General features: G+C 41.9%; 1 protein-coding gene across 31 annotated transcripts in view; it reads right to left on the reverse strand.

The window, feature by feature from the left end:
• MACF1 (microtubule actin crosslinking factor 1) overlaps window positions 1-19,355 on the reverse strand; it is a 329,250-nt gene that overhangs the window by 101,361 nt on the left and 208,534 nt on the right. For 24 of the 31 annotated variants that reach the window (XM_053897190.1, XM_053897168.1, XM_053897225.1 and 21 more), the window contains 9 exons: window positions 13,366-18,813; window positions 12,393-12,542; window positions 10,698-10,913; window positions 10,461-10,610; window positions 8,273-8,506; window positions 5,889-6,038; window positions 4,629-4,862; window positions 3,082-3,285; window positions 433-951 (listed from right to left, as the gene is read on the reverse strand). In XM_053897190.1, coding sequence (XP_053753165.1) covers window positions 433-951; window positions 3,082-3,285; window positions 4,629-4,862; window positions 5,889-6,038; window positions 8,273-8,506; window positions 10,461-10,610; window positions 10,698-10,913; window positions 12,393-12,542; window positions 13,366-18,813 — 7,305 coding nt within the window. The remainder of the gene's footprint in view (window positions 1-432; window positions 952-3,081; window positions 3,286-4,628; window positions 4,863-5,888; window positions 6,039-8,272; window positions 8,507-10,460; window positions 10,611-10,697; window positions 10,914-12,392; window positions 12,543-13,365; window positions 18,814-19,355) is intronic. The other 7 variants (XM_053897198.1, XM_053897202.1, XM_053897196.1 and 4 more) reach the window with 1 other exon arrangement.

Genomic DNA, 19,355 nt, shown 5'->3' on the forward strand with positions numbered 1-19,355 from the left:
AGTTAGAAGAACTGACTGGATTATACATCTTGGGAGCTAACGGGAATTCTCTGATAGGGAAGAAGGTAAGGATTTACCTAGATGCTCTGCCTAGGAATAAAGACTGTGTATGTGGTTCAAGTTTTCCTTGTACTATGTCTCCTGCGAGCCCACATCTGCTGATCAGGATACAGGAAGCAAGCACCTCCATCCACCTTCCCTACCAGAGCGAGACATGATACCCCTGATACTGCTGGGACCAGGCATTAGCCCATGGGCCTCCACATTCTGCATTTTTGCAGAGCTCATAAACACATTCTGCCTGTGGTCAATACACAAATCAGTTCACTCACTGTGTCCTGAGGTTCTTATTCTAAGCCCCAGAAACCATGCATAGTTATGTGAGGGCTGCTGTGATTGTTCCCCCAGAGGCCATCAGGAACTTCTTGGTACCTTTGAATGCAGAGCAGTGTATCTTTCTGTTGCATCCTTCAGTTTGCCCTTCACTAACATTCCAGTTGCTGATGCCCCTCTGCCTTCCTCAAAGCTGTTTTCTGTGTCTAAAACTTTCTGTCCGGAGATGGTCACAAATCGCAAGTCTCCTTTGTGGGAAATGACATCCTCCGAGAAGCTGCCCTGCCGCTTCAGCAGGGAGGGAAGGGCTTCGGGGCAGCTGCCTCCTTGATGCATGTTCTCCAGCTCTCTCTCAGACCGTTCTAGCCAGTTCTCAAACTCTTCATGGTCCTGCAGAAACTTCTGCAGCTCGTCCCGCAGTGTCTGCACCTGCTTCAGCTCCGCCTCCGACCGGGCCAGGGAAGAGGCATATTGGCCCTTTAGCTCTCCGAGCTTGTCCTCTAGCACCTGGCGTTCTTCGGGGGTGAGGTTGTGGCCATGCTGATCCAGGAAGGCCTGAGCAGACTGGGTGGCCAGGATGAAATTTTGCTGCTGAGACAGCAATTCTTGGTGATGGGCCTGGCAAAAAATCCCCCCAAGCAAAGGACAATCAGCAGGTACACCACAAAAATTTGGTTGTATCTACAGCTGGAAGTAGAGAAAGATCTCAATAGGCCACTTTTCCAGCTGCTCAAAAAACCACCAATATCTCTCACTCTCTAAGGATTATGCCATATACTAATTCCAGCTGAACTGACACATATAAGATCTTACATTTTTCAAAGAGATTTCACATGTATTATCTCAACTGATTTGGGACACAACCTGCAATGTAGGCAGACAATATAATATCTATATTAAACATATTAGGATAAGGGATACCAGAAAGATGTTATATGTCTTGATTAAGGTCACCCAGACAGTTAAGGGACAAACTGAGACTAGAATCTGGCTGTCTTTACTAAACCATCCTAAGCCTAAGGGCAGGTACAAATGGCCAGCTGATAACTACTCACATTAGTGGAAGGGGAAAGTAAGTTGGATAAGCCAGACATATGACAGTATAAAAACTGCAAATACTTAGCTGTGAAATATGTCACTTACATATCCATGAAGCCGGTCCCAACTAGAAAAGTTCTTGGAAAATTAATTCATTAAATAAACAATTTAAATTTTAGTGAGAATAAAATGTATTTCTGGATAGCATAAGTAATTTGTATTTCTTATTTGTATGTGCTATAGCTACATGGTTACACATGGACCTTTTTCTGTTTTGATGGGATTTAAGTTATTTTACGGAGTTGTGTTTGTTTTGTTTTGTTGTTTAAAATGTTCTTCCTGAGTCTATTAGACAACAGTGGGAGTTCAGCCAGTGTTCCTGCCTACCTATAGTTTATGCAACTACCTAGGATCAGGACAAGAGCCTAATTTTTTCTGGAATATTGTCCAGTTTCAACCTGTATCAGCAACCTGACAGTGTCAGCTTCCAACATCACCTCAGGGAAGCTGGGGTGACAAATATTTCCTTCTCAAGTAGATAGTAAGGGGCAGTACCATAGCTTGTCTGTACACCCCCCCCAGATGTCCCCATTCTCATCCACCCATGAGTAAGGCAGTCTCTTTCCTGGGATGGAGATGCCCCTTGGTCAGGCTGACTACTGCCAGCAACAAGTATCAGGACATTCCTTGTGACAGCAGACCCATTTCTGCTCTGTGCTGTTAAAAGACTGCCACAGCTTTGGGGGATACCCTACAATGGATCTCCAACCATAGAATAGCATGCAAGAGGTAAAAATCTTACTAATACCAAACACAGCAATGACTCGCAAAGGCCATTCAATAGAAGATTTCTAGCTAAGCCAAATTTTCTTTGCTATAAAGATATCACTACTAAAATAGGTAATCTATGTGTTTTCTGAGTTCCCTAAACATACTGTTTTTCAGTCATGCCTGCACATGCCAGTTAATATCCTAGGAGATGGTTCATCTGGTTGGTTCACTGGTTTAACTCCAGTGCCGGACATATAGCAGGTGCTCAATATTTGCTGAATAATGAATAAAGGAATAGAGATAAATAGGAATGGTTTCTTGAGAGCAACAGGCAACCACTAAAAGGGTTGATCAGGGATATAGCATTTTAGAGCAAGGATGGGAAAGGAGAGAGAAAGGAGCCCAGGATGATGTTTAGTTCAGACAATTACGTGGAAGTAGAGGAAGGAGAACACATCTGACTGGGGGAGGGGTGTTATAGGAAACAGGAGCTCCGTTTTTGAGGTTGAGCTGTTTGTGGTTCCAAGTTACAAATAGGCAGATGGATTTATGTACTGGTTTGAAGCCCAGCACAGGCATTTAGGCTGGAGACAAATACATACTGGAATTCACTAGTATAAATAATAAGTGAAGTGTCATGAGTGGATGAAATTACCCAAGGGAAGCATATTCTGAAAGATGAGAATAGGCTTAGGCAACAACCCGGAAGCACATCAGTATTTCACAAGTTGGCCAGAGGAAAGGAAAAGGGATTATTGGGGCAGAGTCCTGCTTTGGAAACCAAGGCACACAGTATTTCAGCGGTGTCAAAGCTGCTGAGGTATCAAAGAGGGCATGAACTGAGAAGTGCTCACTGAATTTACGGGCAAGGAGGTTATGGTGACTTGCCTGGGGTGGCAGAGAGCCCCTGGCATCGTGAGGACAAGCTAACATCCTCACCTTCATCTTCTCGCACTGCTTGTCCAGCTCTGCCAGGGCTTGGTTCACTGCCCTGTGGCCATCAGTGGTGTCCATGGCTCCTTTCCCCAGGCCAGCTCCTGACAGCTGCTCCATCTGTCTGCCAGTCGATCCCACCCCAGTCACCCAGTCCAAGAGAGCATCAATCTTACTCCTGTTCTCGGCCAGTTCCTTTGCTGCTTTACTCTGAAAGCCATAGAAGGGGTTTAGTAAGAAGACCTTAGATACTCGGCTATACAAGAACAAATTAAGTAAAAGGTGAGACTTTTATGCTAAAGGAGAAGAGAAGCTCTAAGACTACGTATAAACAGTCGTGGCATCCACAAAAAAGAATGAGCATCTTCTAAATCTGTTGAAAAACAATTACTTACAACAATCTCTAGATTTTGTCTATATCTCACTGCTCAAAAGAAAAAAAAAAGTGAGTAGGGGGCAGGGGTGGGTGGCAAATTTCAGGATTTAAAAGGGCTTTAATAGAGGATTTAATCCTGGCTTCCCAGCAAGGCTTCACAGAATCCTTTCTAGGTGTGTGGAAATGATAGCCTGGCTTGGTAGGGTCAGAAACAGCACAGTCACACTCATTACTTGCTGCCCTTCCCTAAGGGAAATGCAGACTACTCCCATCCTTTTTTCTGCCACACAGAGCACTGAGTTCTAAAATTTGCCTCTCAAATTCCATTATCTGACTGTTCAAGTATTTTAATTTATTAAACATTCATGTATTTCAGAATTCCCCTTCAGGTAACTTATTTCTCTTTTCCACATTCTCCACCTCCCCCATTAGTGTCAGAGTCCGCGGCCAGGCAAAGGATTTAATTCAATCTGCCGGTGCTGAGGGGGGTGCAGAGAGCCGTTGGAGACTTTACCTACTCCTAGACTTGTACCAGTGCCACAGTTTGCACTGAATCTATAGGGGCAGCCTGGGGATAGCTTGTGGCACACTAAGACCCCCCACCTACTTCCCCCTAGTGCTGTTGGATCATCAGTATAGACTCATGTTTGAAATATGCCATTTGCTCTTTCTTCCTCAGTGTACTACCCTTCTTCACTAAGTTCTTTCCAACATTTTTCAATTGGAGGACTGAGTACACAGATAGCAAAAGAAATGTTTCTCTGGGGGGTGGGGTAGGTGATATGAACTTCCTACCAACTATACTTGACTTAAAGTCCTTCAGGATGATTCTTATATAAATAAATCTTGACTGGGGTGCCTGGGTCAGGATCTCACAGTTCATGAATTCGAGCCCCACACTGGGCTCCATGCTGTCAGTGAGGAGCCTGCTTGGGATTCTCTCTCTCTCTGCTCTCCCAAGCTCTCACTCTCTCTCTCAAAACAAAGAAATAAACTGTAAATACACACACACATACATACATATATGACTCACAGACCAACTCCAAAGTAACCCCTTTTCATAATTCTGTTCTCTGTAAGGCAATGAGTTTCCCCTCATTATATACCTTTTACTTATTTGCCAGGTACCAAAATTTTCATTTTTGAAAAATACCAAGTATCAAAGCAGTCTGGTTACCTTTTCAGTCTCCTGCTGTACGGCTGAAGTCACCACTTCTTCCAGCTCCTTCTGGGCCACCCGTGTCCGTTCCTGGAGAGCCTCATACTGTTCCTTAGCCTGATGAAGCTTCTCCCGAAGAGCTGTCAACTCATGGGGGCTCAGCTTGGCCTGGTTCTCTTCCAGGAACCCTTCGATGTCTTTGACAACACTGGCAAATGAGGTGGCCCGATTCTGAATATCGTCCTGTAAATCCTTAACACACGAACACAGGGATGGTAGAGACTTCAGTGTTACTTCTTCTACGATTGCTAACAGTGCGAAGATGGAATGGCTAGCATGACACAGACCTGCATCAGATGTGTGTCCCTCACTATAATCTGCTTTAAGGTTTAGGTCTAAGCCAATGCAAATAATTTCTAAGATTTTTTTACTTAAGAAATTTTCTAATATTTATTAGAAATATTTAATATTAAATTAAATATTAAATATTTCTAATATTTAATTTTCTAAGCAAAATTTAAATTTCTAAGCAAACATTTGATGAAGACAAAAGAGGAGACTCCCCACAAACATGATGTTTATTTTGCAATGAGTTATCTTCAAAGAGATCATTCTTCTATAAACAGGAGTTGACAGTAGGATTCCAGCTGAATCAAGGCTTGGTTTCTCCCTTATACTTCCTTGGTTATCACTTCTTCTCCTTCTTCTTTTTTTAAAGTAATCTCTATTAGCCAACGTGGGCTTGAACTCACTACCGCAAAATCAAGAGTCACATGCTCTACCAACCGAGCCAGCCAGGTGCCCCATCACTCCTTATCCTTAATGTGGCCTTCGAGGCCCAGCAGGATGTGGATCCTGCCTCCCATCATTCACTAATCTTCCTTTTGCTCATTGCAGTCCAACCAAACTAGCTTCCTTTCAGTTCTTGAATACATTGTACTTGGCATAGTTTCCTCCTCCTTCCATGCCTCTGTGCGTTAACTCCTATATACCCTTTGCTTCTCAGTTTAAGTGACACTTTTTCAAACTAATCTTTTCTGACATCCTAGACAAGATTGGGTCTGGCTGTTATATATTCTTGTGTAACTTTTCCTTTATCCATATCATAGTTAATAACTACACGCTCGTTTTTATGATGATCTGTGTAATGTCTGTCTCTCCCATGAGACTGTAAGTTTCAGGAGAACAGGGAGGTTTACCATTATGTTGCCTGGTACATAGCAGGCCTTTATAAATATCTGTTGAAGGAATGAGAAGAATGAATTAACTCATACTGACCTTTAAGTCACTCTGGTTCTTCTGCAAAGCAGAGAGATCCTGCTGGGTGGCTCTACCTTGGTGGCCTGCCAATGTGCTTTCTGCCTGTCCTAGCCAGTTGCAAAGATCGTCCAGTTTCTGGTAACAGGTATTTTGTTGTTTCTGCAGGGTCTAATTAAAATGCAAAGGGGCCGAGAGATAATTAATAATTCTCATTTTTACAAATAGAAGATAACTCCCTGAAATATGGAACAGGAATGTTATATCTTAAGGATGGAAAAGTTGGTGAGAGACTAGAACAGGAAAAAGCACAGAAGTCATATTCTGAAAGCTCCCCTCATTTGGACAGTCTGTTGATCCAGGTCAATAGTTTGGATAATTTCAGGTGAGAATGCTCCCAGGTTTTGGTTGGGAGTTCCTTTGCCAGACTGCAGTTATCTGGATTATCCCTGGAAATGGAGAACAGAGAGTCCAGATGCTTCAAATTCATATTCATATCATGGTGATAATAGTAAATTAGTGGTTTTAATCAATTCCTCCACCAGAACTGGAAGATATGCTACATACAAAGTTAAAATATGGAAAATTAAAAGGACTGGATCAGGAAGAAAAAAAATCAAGGACCTGGATAATTCATAAGCTAACTGAGCTTCTTAATAATTGAGCTGACTTTATAAATTAAATGTTTCACGGATGTAGACACCCATTAAATGGAATGATTACATGCCTGGCATGAGGGGCTTGGCTATTTTGAGAAGAAAACTGCCCAAGAATAGCAACTTTCTCAGTCCTTTAGGTATCTACACTGATATCAAAGAGAAAAGCCAGGCCCCGGGGGAGGGAGGGAATATGTTTCTGTGCCTGATCCTTTCTCCAGATCTCATCTTGGCTGCATGACACTGAAGCACCTAATTGAGCCATTGAGCATGATGTGTTCTCCTGACCATCCTTCTGGAACCATTTTCCACCAATTTCTACCTTCTGATGGTGTTTTAGTCACCTGCACTTACAAACAGGTGCCCAAATTGGCCCTCTCTCCCCCTCTTTAGGACAAATAGAAGGGCTCTGGAAGAGAACTCCTAAGAGCTCTTCAGCTGTAAAACGGGATCTTCATGGGTTAGGATGGGTGCAGACTGAATCTGAAAAAAGCAAAGCAAACAAGTTAACACACGGACATACACATGCATTCAGGGCAAATATAGAGAGAAGCAGAGCATTTCTGACAATAACAAGGTTAATAAACATTGTGGAATCAATTATGTGCTCAGAGAGAATGTTCACATGCAGTTCTACCACCTGCTGCAGCTCTGCGGTCTATCCTGGATCCGGGCTATATCTTAAAGTGGCTCAGACCAATACTATTTCGTTAATTATCCACAAACTACACCATGCTATATAAGTTCCCAAGTGAGGATGTGGCAAATTTTCAGATTTGGAAAGTAACCTAAAGGGTTTCATTAGTATTTTATTTCAATTTCAATGCAGTTGGAGCAGGTAAGCAGTAATGGGGGACATACGGAACTGACCAACCTAATTTCCTCTAGGCCTAACTCAAAAGCTCAATTCGACTTTGCACGATATTTAATAAAGGCGACCCTGAGACAGATTGCTGGTGATAATGACATTCTAATAGCATCTTGCTGAATTCCAACTTACTTTTCAAACAGCAAAAATGGCATAAGCATCATTCTTGGTATTTTTAGGTTATGATGTCACCATTAATGCAATTATGTTGAGTTCTGCAAGAGGGTTATGTGTGGTAGGATGGTTTGTTTTCAAAATGTAACATCCTTGATTCTACACACTGTTTTCCATAATTGAATGAGCACTAGGCATTACAGTGTGAAGAAAGGTGCTAGAAAATAATAATTCTTTTTAAAGTGCTAAAAAGTTAATCTGATTCTGATAAAAATTTCTTTGTCAGCTGTTTGAAGGTGGTCAAGGAATACTACTGTCAATCATTTGAAAAGCCCCAGAATAAAACTCATTTCAAAACCATTCTTCTCAAGAGCTCAGAGTACCTAAATGTTCCTAATGGCCCTCAAAAGACTCCTGGGGGAGAAAGGAGGAGAAACTAGGGCTGGAGATTGAACTTCCATTTGAAAGTCAGAAACAATGAGGCACAGTGAGGGTAGAGTCTCACTAAAAAGAAAATACTTGCACATGCATACACAGGTAAACACATGTATTCTCTCACACGCACACATAAAACCAAAAACATGGCAAGAAAAACAGCCAGAATAGCTGCCTCCTAGACCAGAACCAAACTGGCCTGGAGGATGTGAAATTTCAAAATTGGCAAACGCAGGCTCCTAGAATTATGACGGATGGAGTCTGGCCAGAAATCTCAAAGACAGAGGATACCCCAAAAGACAAAATGAGCCCAGCCGCTGGTTCAGTCTGACCTTGACCTGGACTGCCTGCTCCATTTGTTGAAAACGGCCCTGCAAGGCATCCATCTGAGCTGTGGCCTGCTCCGCAAGGTCTTGGAAGGACCTCTGCAGTTCATTCAGAAGCCTCAGCATCTGTCGGTTCTGCTGAGGGGATAAGTCCTGGGCATGCTCCGAGATAAAGAACTGAATATCAAAAGCAAGAGCATCCAGCTGAGATTTCCTGTCAGCCATGGGCTGCTTCAAATCCTAAGAAAGGAAATGAAAGAAATAAAGTAAATAAAAATAAAACTTCTAATTCTCTATCAAAGTAGAATCTGTTGGTTTTAATCAGAGTCAACATTAAAGAGAGGTTAATTTAATAATCAATACTGATAATATCTAGGGCCAAACCAGCATAGGAAATCTCTCTCACTTCTGCTCTCTCCAAACTCCTCATATCTTACAATTAGGTTTCCTTTACTGGACTTTGATTTCCAAATGCAGTAAGCTTTTAATTATTCATGTTAATATAATTATACTACTGTTCATCCCAGGTATCTAGAGACAACATTTTTTTTTTTTAATGTTTGGAGAATAGATCATGAATTTCGGGTCTGAGATAGATCTAATTGTATTTTCTTAGATTCAAACATCTATTTGTATTTGTCCAGCAGTGAGTTACCGGGAGACCAGAAGTGAGAAAGTACTCAATTTGTCTGTGGTTCACTAAACCATGATTTTGACAGTAAACAATGTTGCTTATACATTTTAAAAAGTGTAAAAGACTACAGCGAGACCTTCTTATATAACAGTTCCATTGCTTCCTTAAAGCACTAAAACCTGCCTAAACACTAGCATTTATCTGTTTTCAGGCAATTAAAAGCATGCAAAATTTCCACAAACATTTAGTGATCATCAGCCGTGTAATACTGCAATAAAGACAATGAAGATATCTACACTTTGAAACTGAGTGTAGTCAGCAGTCCTGCAGAGCAGGCGGAAAGGACTTCTGGGTTATTTATCATTAAGCTAAGGATCTTTCTTCACCTGTGACAAATGGATTTGGGAAACTGTCATTAGGAAAACAAGACTTAGACCATGTTTGTCTTCCCATAAAGGCATGCATTAAGTTATAACTAGGGGAGGAAGCCAGTGCATGAGACACTCTGTGTATTTATACCATATACTATGTCACAGGATTTTTTTTCACTCTTTTTTTTTTTTTTTTTAATACTCCTGTTAGTGAACAGAGCAAGTCTGCAACTCACTCCCCTAATGATATATTTGGATAAAAGGGTATAAACAAAGATGGCAGGTCAATTCTTGCAAGACAAAAAGGGATGGGGTTGGAAACAAGAAGCCTGACCATGGATAAACTCTTAGGACTGGGGAAAAGGAACAAAAGGAGGGGATATCTTTAGTTCTGCTCTGACTTTAGAAATAATTTAAGGAGTGTGCTATCCATAGCAGAGGGAGGGTAAACCACTGTGAGTAATATCTGATATCATCTTGAGTATAACCAAAACAAAGAACAATGTTGGGAGGAAAAAAAACCAAAAAACCTCAGTTCTTGTATATCTCAGTCTTTACCTTTCTCTCACTGACCTATAAAAAGAATCAGTTAATTTAAAGCTTAACAAGAAGAAAAGCATCAGTCTAGATCAGGGGTTGGCAATCAACAGCCCCCAGGCTAAATATGTCTGCCATCTGTTTTTGTAAATAAAGTTTTATTGTAACACATCCATGACCATTCATTTACGTACTGTCTACAGCTGCTTTCGTGTTTCAACAGCAAAAGTGAATGGCTGCTACAGAAAAGGTCCATTTGTATAAGACCAGCAAGGCCTAAAATATTTATTATCTGGCCCTTTTGTTTGCCAAGCCATGCTCTCAACCATGGATCAACAATTCTCCTGAAATTAGTGTGTGTAAAATTAGAAACAAGGGATGGGTACTAGACGCTCAGTTATCAAGACAAGATGAAGTTGATAATCACAGACCATTCTGTAGACTCTCCCTCACAGAATAGCTGAAAGGAGAAATAACCATAATGCCTGAGGTTCCAAGGGTATGAGAACCTAAAAGACTAAACACAACAGACTATTTCTAAAATGGAAAACCAGTCTTTCGTAGATAGATACTCGTTTGCCTGGCAGAAAAATAAAATTGACACAATTCAAAGGACAACTAAAACATGCTTGAGAATGGGTGGACAGTCTACCTCATACCGCTGGAGACAGTGATTCAGGCTGTCCGCATTGGTGTCATCGTTATATTCTTTGCTGTTCAGAATAAGATTGGTATTGCCAACCCAGTCTCTCAGATCTTGAAGTCTGCCGTCTAGCTGTTCACGCTGACTTAACACTTTAGTCTAAGAAATAAATGTCAAATTAGACTATAAAAATCTTTGAGCCATCCCAGACGTTGTGAGCCTTTGTGAATAAAAACAAGAAGCTACCTTCTGGACTTCCATAGCACTCTGGAGGTGGAATAGTCTGGAACTCCAGGTGTCACTCACAGAGCTGAGGGACTTTTGGAGATTCTTGGCATCCTTCTCTAGAGCCTTCAACAGTTGAGCAGGAACTTCTTGAGGCTGGCTGATGATAATCTGATTTACACGCTCTAGTTGCTGATGCACCAAGGTGGACAGATCCTTTAGCTCACTGTCTAATACCTGAGGGGATAAAGTGAGTTACCTCCAAAATTAAGGCTGGAACTCTTACTATTTAGGAATCAACTGTGGACATAGTTTTCTGTCACTTATGCCTGCACATGCTTTACAGCTTAGAAAAAGGTTTTATGTACATTCATTTGTTTGATTCCCACAATCACTAATTCTTGAGGTAGGCAGAGCAGATATTATTATCCCATATTTAGAGAAGAGATGCCTCAGCACTTGAAAATGTTATTTTTTTATTTTACTTTATTTTATTTTAGTCCAAGATCACCCAGCTGATAAGCAATGGACTCAGGACTTGGATTCAGGTTTCCTGACTCAGTGTAGTACACCTTCTGCTACAAGATGATGCCTCTTCAAGAGTGTCATTAGCCTCATATAAGGTGACACAAAATAAGTCTAATGAGGGGCACCCGGGTGGCTCAGTCAGTTAAGTACCGACTTCGGCTCAGGTCATGATCTCAGTTTGTGAGTTTGAGCCCCGCGTCAGGCTCTGTGCTGACAGCTCAGAGCCTGAAGCCTGCTTCAGATTCTGTTTCCTTCTCTCTCCCTGTCCTTTCCCCTGCTCCTGCTCTGTTTCTCTCTCAAAAATAAACAAACAAACAAGACAAATGAAAGAAGGACTCTTCCACTCCAAATTCCAAGGGGGCAGAACCAAAAAATATAAAATATCCCAACCCAGCCTTCCCACTCAGCCAGTCTACAATATTCTGATCCTCAGCAAAAAAGCCAGAAATAAGCTGTGGAAAAGCTTAGTGGTTCTGGGCACTGTCCTAACCTGCTCTTCAGCCACCCTATGCAAGACCATACTCTGGATATTGAGAGAACTGCTCAGCTTCTACAGTCTGTCCTTGTTGTGACTCCAATCCTATGGCAAGTCTTAACCTCCAGGTTTCCCCATCTCAAAACTGTCTAACTATGTCCTCAGGAATCTCATGCCATCAGTTATTACTTCTCTCCCCTAACGAGTTCTCCTTTTCTATTGGTTCTTTCTCTTGGCCCCCAAATCCACTCAAAACATTCCTCTTTCAGCGTACACCCTCCAGCTAGTGCCCTACCTCTCTCCTCACCTGCACTACCAAACTTCTGGAAAGAACGATTTACATTAATTGCTCCCACCTTCCAACCTCCCATTTGTTCTCATGGCAACCTTGTTTATATCCTGCGATCTTACACTGTTCTTATCAAGGTCATCAATGACTCTCTGGCACTAAATCTCCCTTTCAGTCCTCACTGTACTTAGTCCCCCTCCTGTATTTCCTCCTTCCGTAACTCCTCCCTCGAGTCTCTTCTGCTTTGGTTTCTGGGAGACCAGTGTTTCCTGGTGTTCTCCAGAGATCTCCAGTTCTACTTTTTCAATCTTTTTTTTTTTTTTTTTGTCCTTTAAATGGTTAGTATTTTTGAACATGTTTTTCCTCCTGAAGAGTCTCTATTTTCCCAAGCTGGTGGGCCTGGGGGAAGTCTCTGGGAACCCACCTTGGCCTGACACAGCAGATCCTGTAGCTCTGCCAGGTTTAGGTCCAGAGGTTGAATCTGTTTGGTCCTCATTTCAATGTCTCGTAATAGAGACAGATAAGATACCAGCTTCTCATCATGTTCTAGGCAGAGTTGCCGGTTAAATACATTCTGTGGAACCAAAAAGAAAACTCACTCAGATCTGACATCCTCCTTTAAATATGCTTTTAAAAGTAGTTTGGGTCTTACCAGTAGACAAAATAGAATTTTTACTACACATAGGGTGGGATGAAATAAAACATGTTGCCTTCAACTGTCAGACAAAAGAGTGATTTTATTAATTTCTTTGGGGAGGAGAGACTCATAGTTATCAATATAGCATCATTTTAGTGAAACTTCCAAAAGCTATTCTGATTTCAGATAACATTGCTCCAATATTTCATATTAGTTCCAATGTTGGTTTCTAAATTAAAACCCTTACGATTTTCGGAAAGACATGCTGCCTATTTTTGAACAGCTATATAACAAACAGATGATGATAAATTAAGTTATACCTTACAGAATCATCTAGTCCCCTGAAGCTGTATGCATGCACACAATTATACATATGTAAACTCAATATCCAGTCAAGAGTTTTAGCATTCAATTAGTTATATCTAAAATACACACACACACACACACACACACACACACACACACACACACAGGGGTGCCTGGGTGGTTCAACTGCTTAAGCATCCAACTCTTGGTTTCGGCTCTGGACATCATCTCATGGTTCGTGGATTCAAGCCCTGCATCGGGCTCTGGGCTGATGGCATGGAGCCTGCTTGGGATTCTCTGTCTCTCCCTCTCTCTGCCCCTCCCCTGCTCACTTGCTCTCTCTCTCAAAATAAATAAACTTTTTTTTAAATAAAATAAAATAAAATAAAATAAAATAAAATAAAATAAAATAAAATAAAATACGTATATACAAACACACCATTGGCAAACTTACTTTAGTTGCTCGGAAGGGCTCTGGGTTTACACCTTCATGTCCCTTTCCCCCAGGTGTAGTCGTGAAAGCAGTCTGTTCACCGCCAGCGCTTTCTGTGAGCTCTTCTTGTGGGGTCCTCTCATCCATCTTCATTGTAGGGTATATGAGCGGCACTGGATTTTCTTCACTGGTCTCTGCAATAATTGGACTAATGGCGGCATCTTGTTGCCCTGTCCTCTCTTTTTGAGACACATCTTTGAAGAGTTTCTCTGGAAGAAGGGACACTAAGACTCTGGGATTGCCCTGAGTCACTATGCCCTCAAAAGATGCTGCCTCTACATCTGTAACTGTAGGGCTGGACATTTCTAGAAATTTCTCTCCAGTTATTTCCTGAGTTGTTACTATTTTAGATGCAAGAATTCCACAGATTTCATTATCACTTTTGCTGTCTTGATGATAAAAGTCCTTTTTGTCTGAGACTTCCAGATAGCTGACTTCTTTTGGGTCTACTCTAGAAACTGTACTTTCTTCCAGTTTAAGAGTTCTTGTTGAGTCAGAAGGTACTTCTTGGTATGATCTTTCTTTATATCCATTAGATGAGCGAATCAGATCTTTGGTTTCTTTGGTTTTAAAAGTAACACAGGAATCTTGGTAATCATTGGTCTCTGGTCTGATGGTTCCCTGGAGAGGCTTGTTTGTTTCAGAAATTTGGGATCTGCCTGCAACTTGGGTCTTTCCAACTAATTCCTGATAGTGTAATCCTTTAGGTCCTGGGGTCATAGAAGAGAATGGTTCACTCTGGGCCCCACAAGTAATTTGAGAAAAATTTTCTTCTGCTTTTAAAGTTAGGCAGAGGTTTAAATTTTTTACTTCTCCTTCACTAACTTGATTGGGTTTGAAGAATGTTAAAGCATCCTGATTTACAGAAATTCCTTTGGGTATCATTTGGGAAGAGTTTTCATCTTTACAAATAATAGAAAATCCCAGCTCTCTACCAGCTTCTTTTTCACTAATGGCTATTTCCACAGGTAGATTCTCTACGGTGGATCCCTGGTCAGCTGTAACAATGGTTTCTTGATTCAACTTTTCTTTGGAAAGAACTGGTTTGTGTGTTTCAACACTTTCTTCTAGATTCATCTCCCTCTCCTTCCTCTTACTTTTCTCTCTGGTATTCATTGATTTCTGCATAACCTGCTCACTCAGCAATCTGCCTGAAGTTTCATAATCTGATTCCTGTACTTCTGAAATAATTCTTTCTTGGTTTTCCCTTATCTCTTTAGAATCTGGACCTGATGTAGACCATTTCATATGGGAAGTAATTTCTATTTGGGCTCCTACTGTTTCCTGCTCTTCATTTGTGTTTTTTTCCACATCATTACTAGCCACCTCTTTGAATTTAAAATCATGAGCTTCTGAGCGAGAGAGTGTCGCTGAACCTTGGCCCAACAATGTACCTTTATGATCACCAGGACTTATGATACCGACAGATTCTTCAGCATCTGGAGAAACTCTCTTTTTATCTTGATCCTTGCACTCCATTTCCTGTAATGAAATTTCCATGCTCTTTTTGGCCTGCCCCCCATCAGAAACTCTTGTCTGAACCTTTCCTTGTACAGTCTGACTTGCAATCTGAAATAATTTCTCACTTGCTCCTTTACCACAACTCATTCCAGCAGTCTGATTACATACAACTAACATTTCCTTTCTTAGAAATTCCTTCTCTATTTCACGTACTTCAATCCCATCTTGCTTCTCAATCTGAGCCCCGTGATTGCAGGACTCTAAAGGATCTACCTGGATCATAGCTGCCAGTTCAGGACTGATCAATCTTTTCTCAACAGCTTCCTTTAAAGTCACTCTCTGATCATTAAATATGTCAACAATTCCTCCATTTAACACCTGATGAGATGCAATAATTTTAACCATGTTTTCATCCACTAATTTCTGTTCTAAGGCTGATGCCAATGTCAGTCTTTTTCCTGTGGCAGTGTCTATGATCCCCCCAGTATTTGCTTGAGCTTCCAAAACCTTCAGTGTAGATACAAAGTCCACTTTTCCAAGCTGAGTTGCTTGAGACAATGTAAGCACTTTGTCACTTGCTCCATCTTTAATGTCTGAGAAGGGAATTACTTCTAGATATCTCTGTCCAGATTCAATATCAATCTTACATTTCTTTACTAATTCTGAATAGGGAACAATTCTGTAATTCTCAGGATCTACAATCCCATGCATCATTCCTGAAGACAATATTGCTTCATTAGTTAACAGTCCTTCTTTTTCAGCTTCTGCCAAGGCCAATCTCTGGCCAGAAATGTGACCTACAAAGCTTCCAGGCAAAGCCTGAATTTCTTGGATTTCTCTTTTCAAGTCTGGGTTAACAAGTTCTAATTTTATGGCTTCAGAAAGGGAAATAGTTTCCTTGGTTTCAGGATGAAAAAAGCGATGGAGGCTTAAGTTCTCAACTTTTCTGAGTTGCTTGGCTAAATCTTCATCAATGATGCCATGTTCAAAGGCATTATCAACAGAAAGTCTCATCCCAGATGTATGGTGAATGATACCTCCATCCGCCACCTGCTTGGTCAACAACTGAACAGCCTCCTCTCTCTCCAGAAGTCCTCTGTCAATGGACTGCATGACTGTTAAAGGAGCTTTGCTCTCAGGGTCTAGAATTCCAGTTGTTTCCATTTGTAAGCTAATAAATCTCTCCCTGACTGTTTTCTCAGCATCTCTGCCTTTGGAAGCTTTCTCCAGATTTATAAGCTCTGTCTCATCAGCACTGTCCACCAAGCCAAGATTTGAGGCCAAAGTTACTGAAACTTTTTTGCTTCGTTTCAGGTCAACAATGCCACCAGTCACCACCTGCCCCTCTAAAATTCTCAAGGCTGTTTGTGTGTCAAGAAGTCCCATTGCAACTGCTTCCCTCACAGAGCACAGTGTGTGGCTACGGGGGTCTAAGACTCCACTTATAGCTTTGTCCGCCCTGAGGACATTATGTAATAGTTTCTCATCCATCAGACCTTCATCGATGACTTCTTCAGTAGTCAAAGACTCGCAGGTCTGAGAGTCAAAGAAGCCACGAAACATGTTCAGCTTTCCCATTAGTTTGACGGCAGTGTGGCTGGGCACAATACCTTGGGCTATTGCCTCATTTAATAAGAGCTTCTGACCTGTTTGTCCGTGAATGATACCACCATCTAGTAATTGTGCAGATAACGTATTTAAGGTAGCTTCCGGGAGCAATTCTGAAGGATGACCGCATGGCAGGGAGGTTTCATGACCATGATCTTCTGCATCTGTTTTTTCTAATGTCATCGTACTACCGCCTACAATGTTGTGTCCTTCTGGATTATGTTTATGGTCATCCCTACCCAAAAATGTTTTATTTAAGGTTTTCTGTTTATCTAGAGTATGAATATTCATGTCATCTTCAGACTTTAGCTCTGATTCTAAGTCTAGAGTTTTCTTTATCTGAAATTGTGGCTTTTTGCTTTGGGGTTTTAGGAGTAGCCTCCCAGTTTCACCTGGAATTTCAGTTTCAAGTGTGTTTGCTTGTTCTGTCTGACACAGAAAGGAAGCCTTTCTGGAATTCTGCCATTCTTCCTTCGGTGTCTCGACAGAGAAAGGCTCTTTGCCTACCGCCAAGGTCACAGCTTCAGCTTCCTCAGTGGGTACTGTAAGGAGAAATCTCCTGCTAACATTTTCTCTGGTAGACATTCCTGCTAGTTCTTCCTTTTTGGTACCTAGCAATTGTCCTTTTAACTCTGATTGGACTTTATCTAGGACCATCAAAGAATCAACATTTGGATTTCTCACTTTTTGTTCCCCCACAAACAGGTCCCTTTCAGAGTTCTCTACTGAGGAACCTTCAGTTTCCATTGTGGTCCTTTTGCCTTTTGCTTCATTGCAAACTGCCTGAGTGGGATAGTCTTTGTTCTGAGAAGAAATCTGGAGCTCACGTGGCTTCACACTCAGTCCATCAGAGAACGTTTCTGTGGTTTTGACATTCACCAATTCTTGTAATCCCTTGGGACTTTCTAGTCTCTGATGCCCAATTTCAAACACTTCTGGAGGACTTGCTTGATATTCTCCTCTTGCTGTCAGTGTCTCTAACAGCTCGTCATCTACCAGGAGCAGCCTCTGTCCATCCTGCACATTAATATAGCTGTGAGTCATCAGCTGAAACAACAGCTTCTCACCATGGCTTACTACGCCCTCAGTTTGGCACCTGCTGTATGGTAGACCTACTGCTCCAGGATTAATGTTCAATTTGGTTCGTTCTGAATAATCTGCTAATTGCATGTGGGGCATCACATCAGGTATGCAAACGGATTTTAAGTTATTGACAAGATCTTTGTCCAACATACCATCTTCTACTGCTTTTCTCCAGGACCAAACCTCTGTGCTTGCTGGCAGAAACAGAGCTTTAATATGTTGTCGGCCACTAAGAATTTTGTGAGCTAGTTCAGTAGACACAATACCTTGTTCCAGGGCATCTGTGATTGGGAGGATCTCTCCAGATTCAGGCCACAGCAACCCCATGAATGACCAAAGGGACTCCAGAATCACAAGAGCAATCTTAGCAGCTACTAGATCATTGCTCACTGCTTCATCTATTGTCAGCCTATGCCCAGTGATGGTGTCTATGATACCTCCTGTCTGAAGCTGCCTTATGAGAATAGCACAGGCCATATCTTGGTCAATCAAATTATGTCTTACAGCCTCTTCTACAGTAAGTCTGTGTCCTGTTCTTGGATCTACTATGCCACCAGCAAAAAGCTGAGCTTCCAGCAGCCGGACAGTGACCTGCCTATCTATTAGGCCTTCCTGAACTGCACGAAAAACACTAACCTTCCGGCCTGATTTTAGGCTCACCATTCCCCCTGCCAGTTGTTTGACGGGGAGCAGTTTCAACCCTGATTCCTGGTGGACAATACATCTCTGCGTCAGATCTAGCAAACTGATTTTCTCAGCTGTGTTGGGGTCTATCAAATTCTTGGATGATTTCAAGTAAGACTCTAACACTGAGTGAAGCCTTGCAGAAATAAGGCCTTGGTGAAAAGCCTCCTCTAGGTTGACGCAGCCCTCGTTAGGAGGGAAACTGAAACCTCCAGTTGCCAGGTGAGCTTCCAACACTTTTAGTCCAATTCTCTCACTGATTATTTTCTTTTCAATTGCTTCCACCACGGAAGGAAGGCCTTTGCTCTCAGTAAGCCTGCTTATTAAGGACAGGGCATCCTGTAGCTCCCACAGCTGCTGGTACACCTGGGGATTAATGAGGTTTCTGGCTAGACCCTCTTCCAGAGAGAGCTTTTCACTGGTCTCAGGGGCAATGAGGCCAGACATGATAACCTGGGATTCCAGGAGCACAAGGCCTGTGTCTTGGTCAATGAGGCCCTTTTGCATGGCTTTGAAGATGGGAAATATCTCCACTGTGCCTAGGTCAATCACCCCAGCAACAGCTCTGCAGCCCTAAAAGGAAAACGAAAAAGAAAACTGAATCAGAGAAGCATGCCTGGTGAAAGCATTCCTTCAAAGAACTATAGTCTATCAAATTCTGACCACAAGAAAAACCCAGCCTGGAATGAGCCCCAATGTGTAGGAAACACTGAAGCCTGGCACCGTTAATACTAAAAAAGAGTTTTTCTAAACTGCAGAATGTTGAACGTGGCTGGAAGTTCACAGATTACTTGACAGATGCTGGCATTAAGCATATCTGAGTGACAAGCTCTACAAAGTAGCAAGCGGTGAAGGTGAAAGGTCAGCTCTAAGACTAAATCACCACAAACGTTCTTCCAGAAATCTACCAGTTCCTCAAAAGTGAAAAGTCAACCCTATAAAACAGCTTCTCAGTGTTGTAACCTGTGCAGAAGATCCTGAAGTAGGATGTCTCTGCCAATGAGTTCGGCAGGACCAATCCACAGGATTAGAAGAGTCAAGCAGCCCAATGGCCACATGACATGTGTGCAGCTCTGTAAACAGCCCAACGTGTACCACTCAAGCAGCTGTTCCAC

Source organism: Panthera pardus, unplaced genomic scaffold (genome assembly GCF_024362965.1).
Source record: "Panthera pardus isolate Hobbes unplaced genomic scaffold, ASM2436296v1 HiC_scaffold_11, whole genome shotgun sequence".
NCBI classification, from domain to species: domain Eukaryota; kingdom Metazoa; phylum Chordata; class Mammalia; order Carnivora; family Felidae; genus Panthera; species Panthera pardus.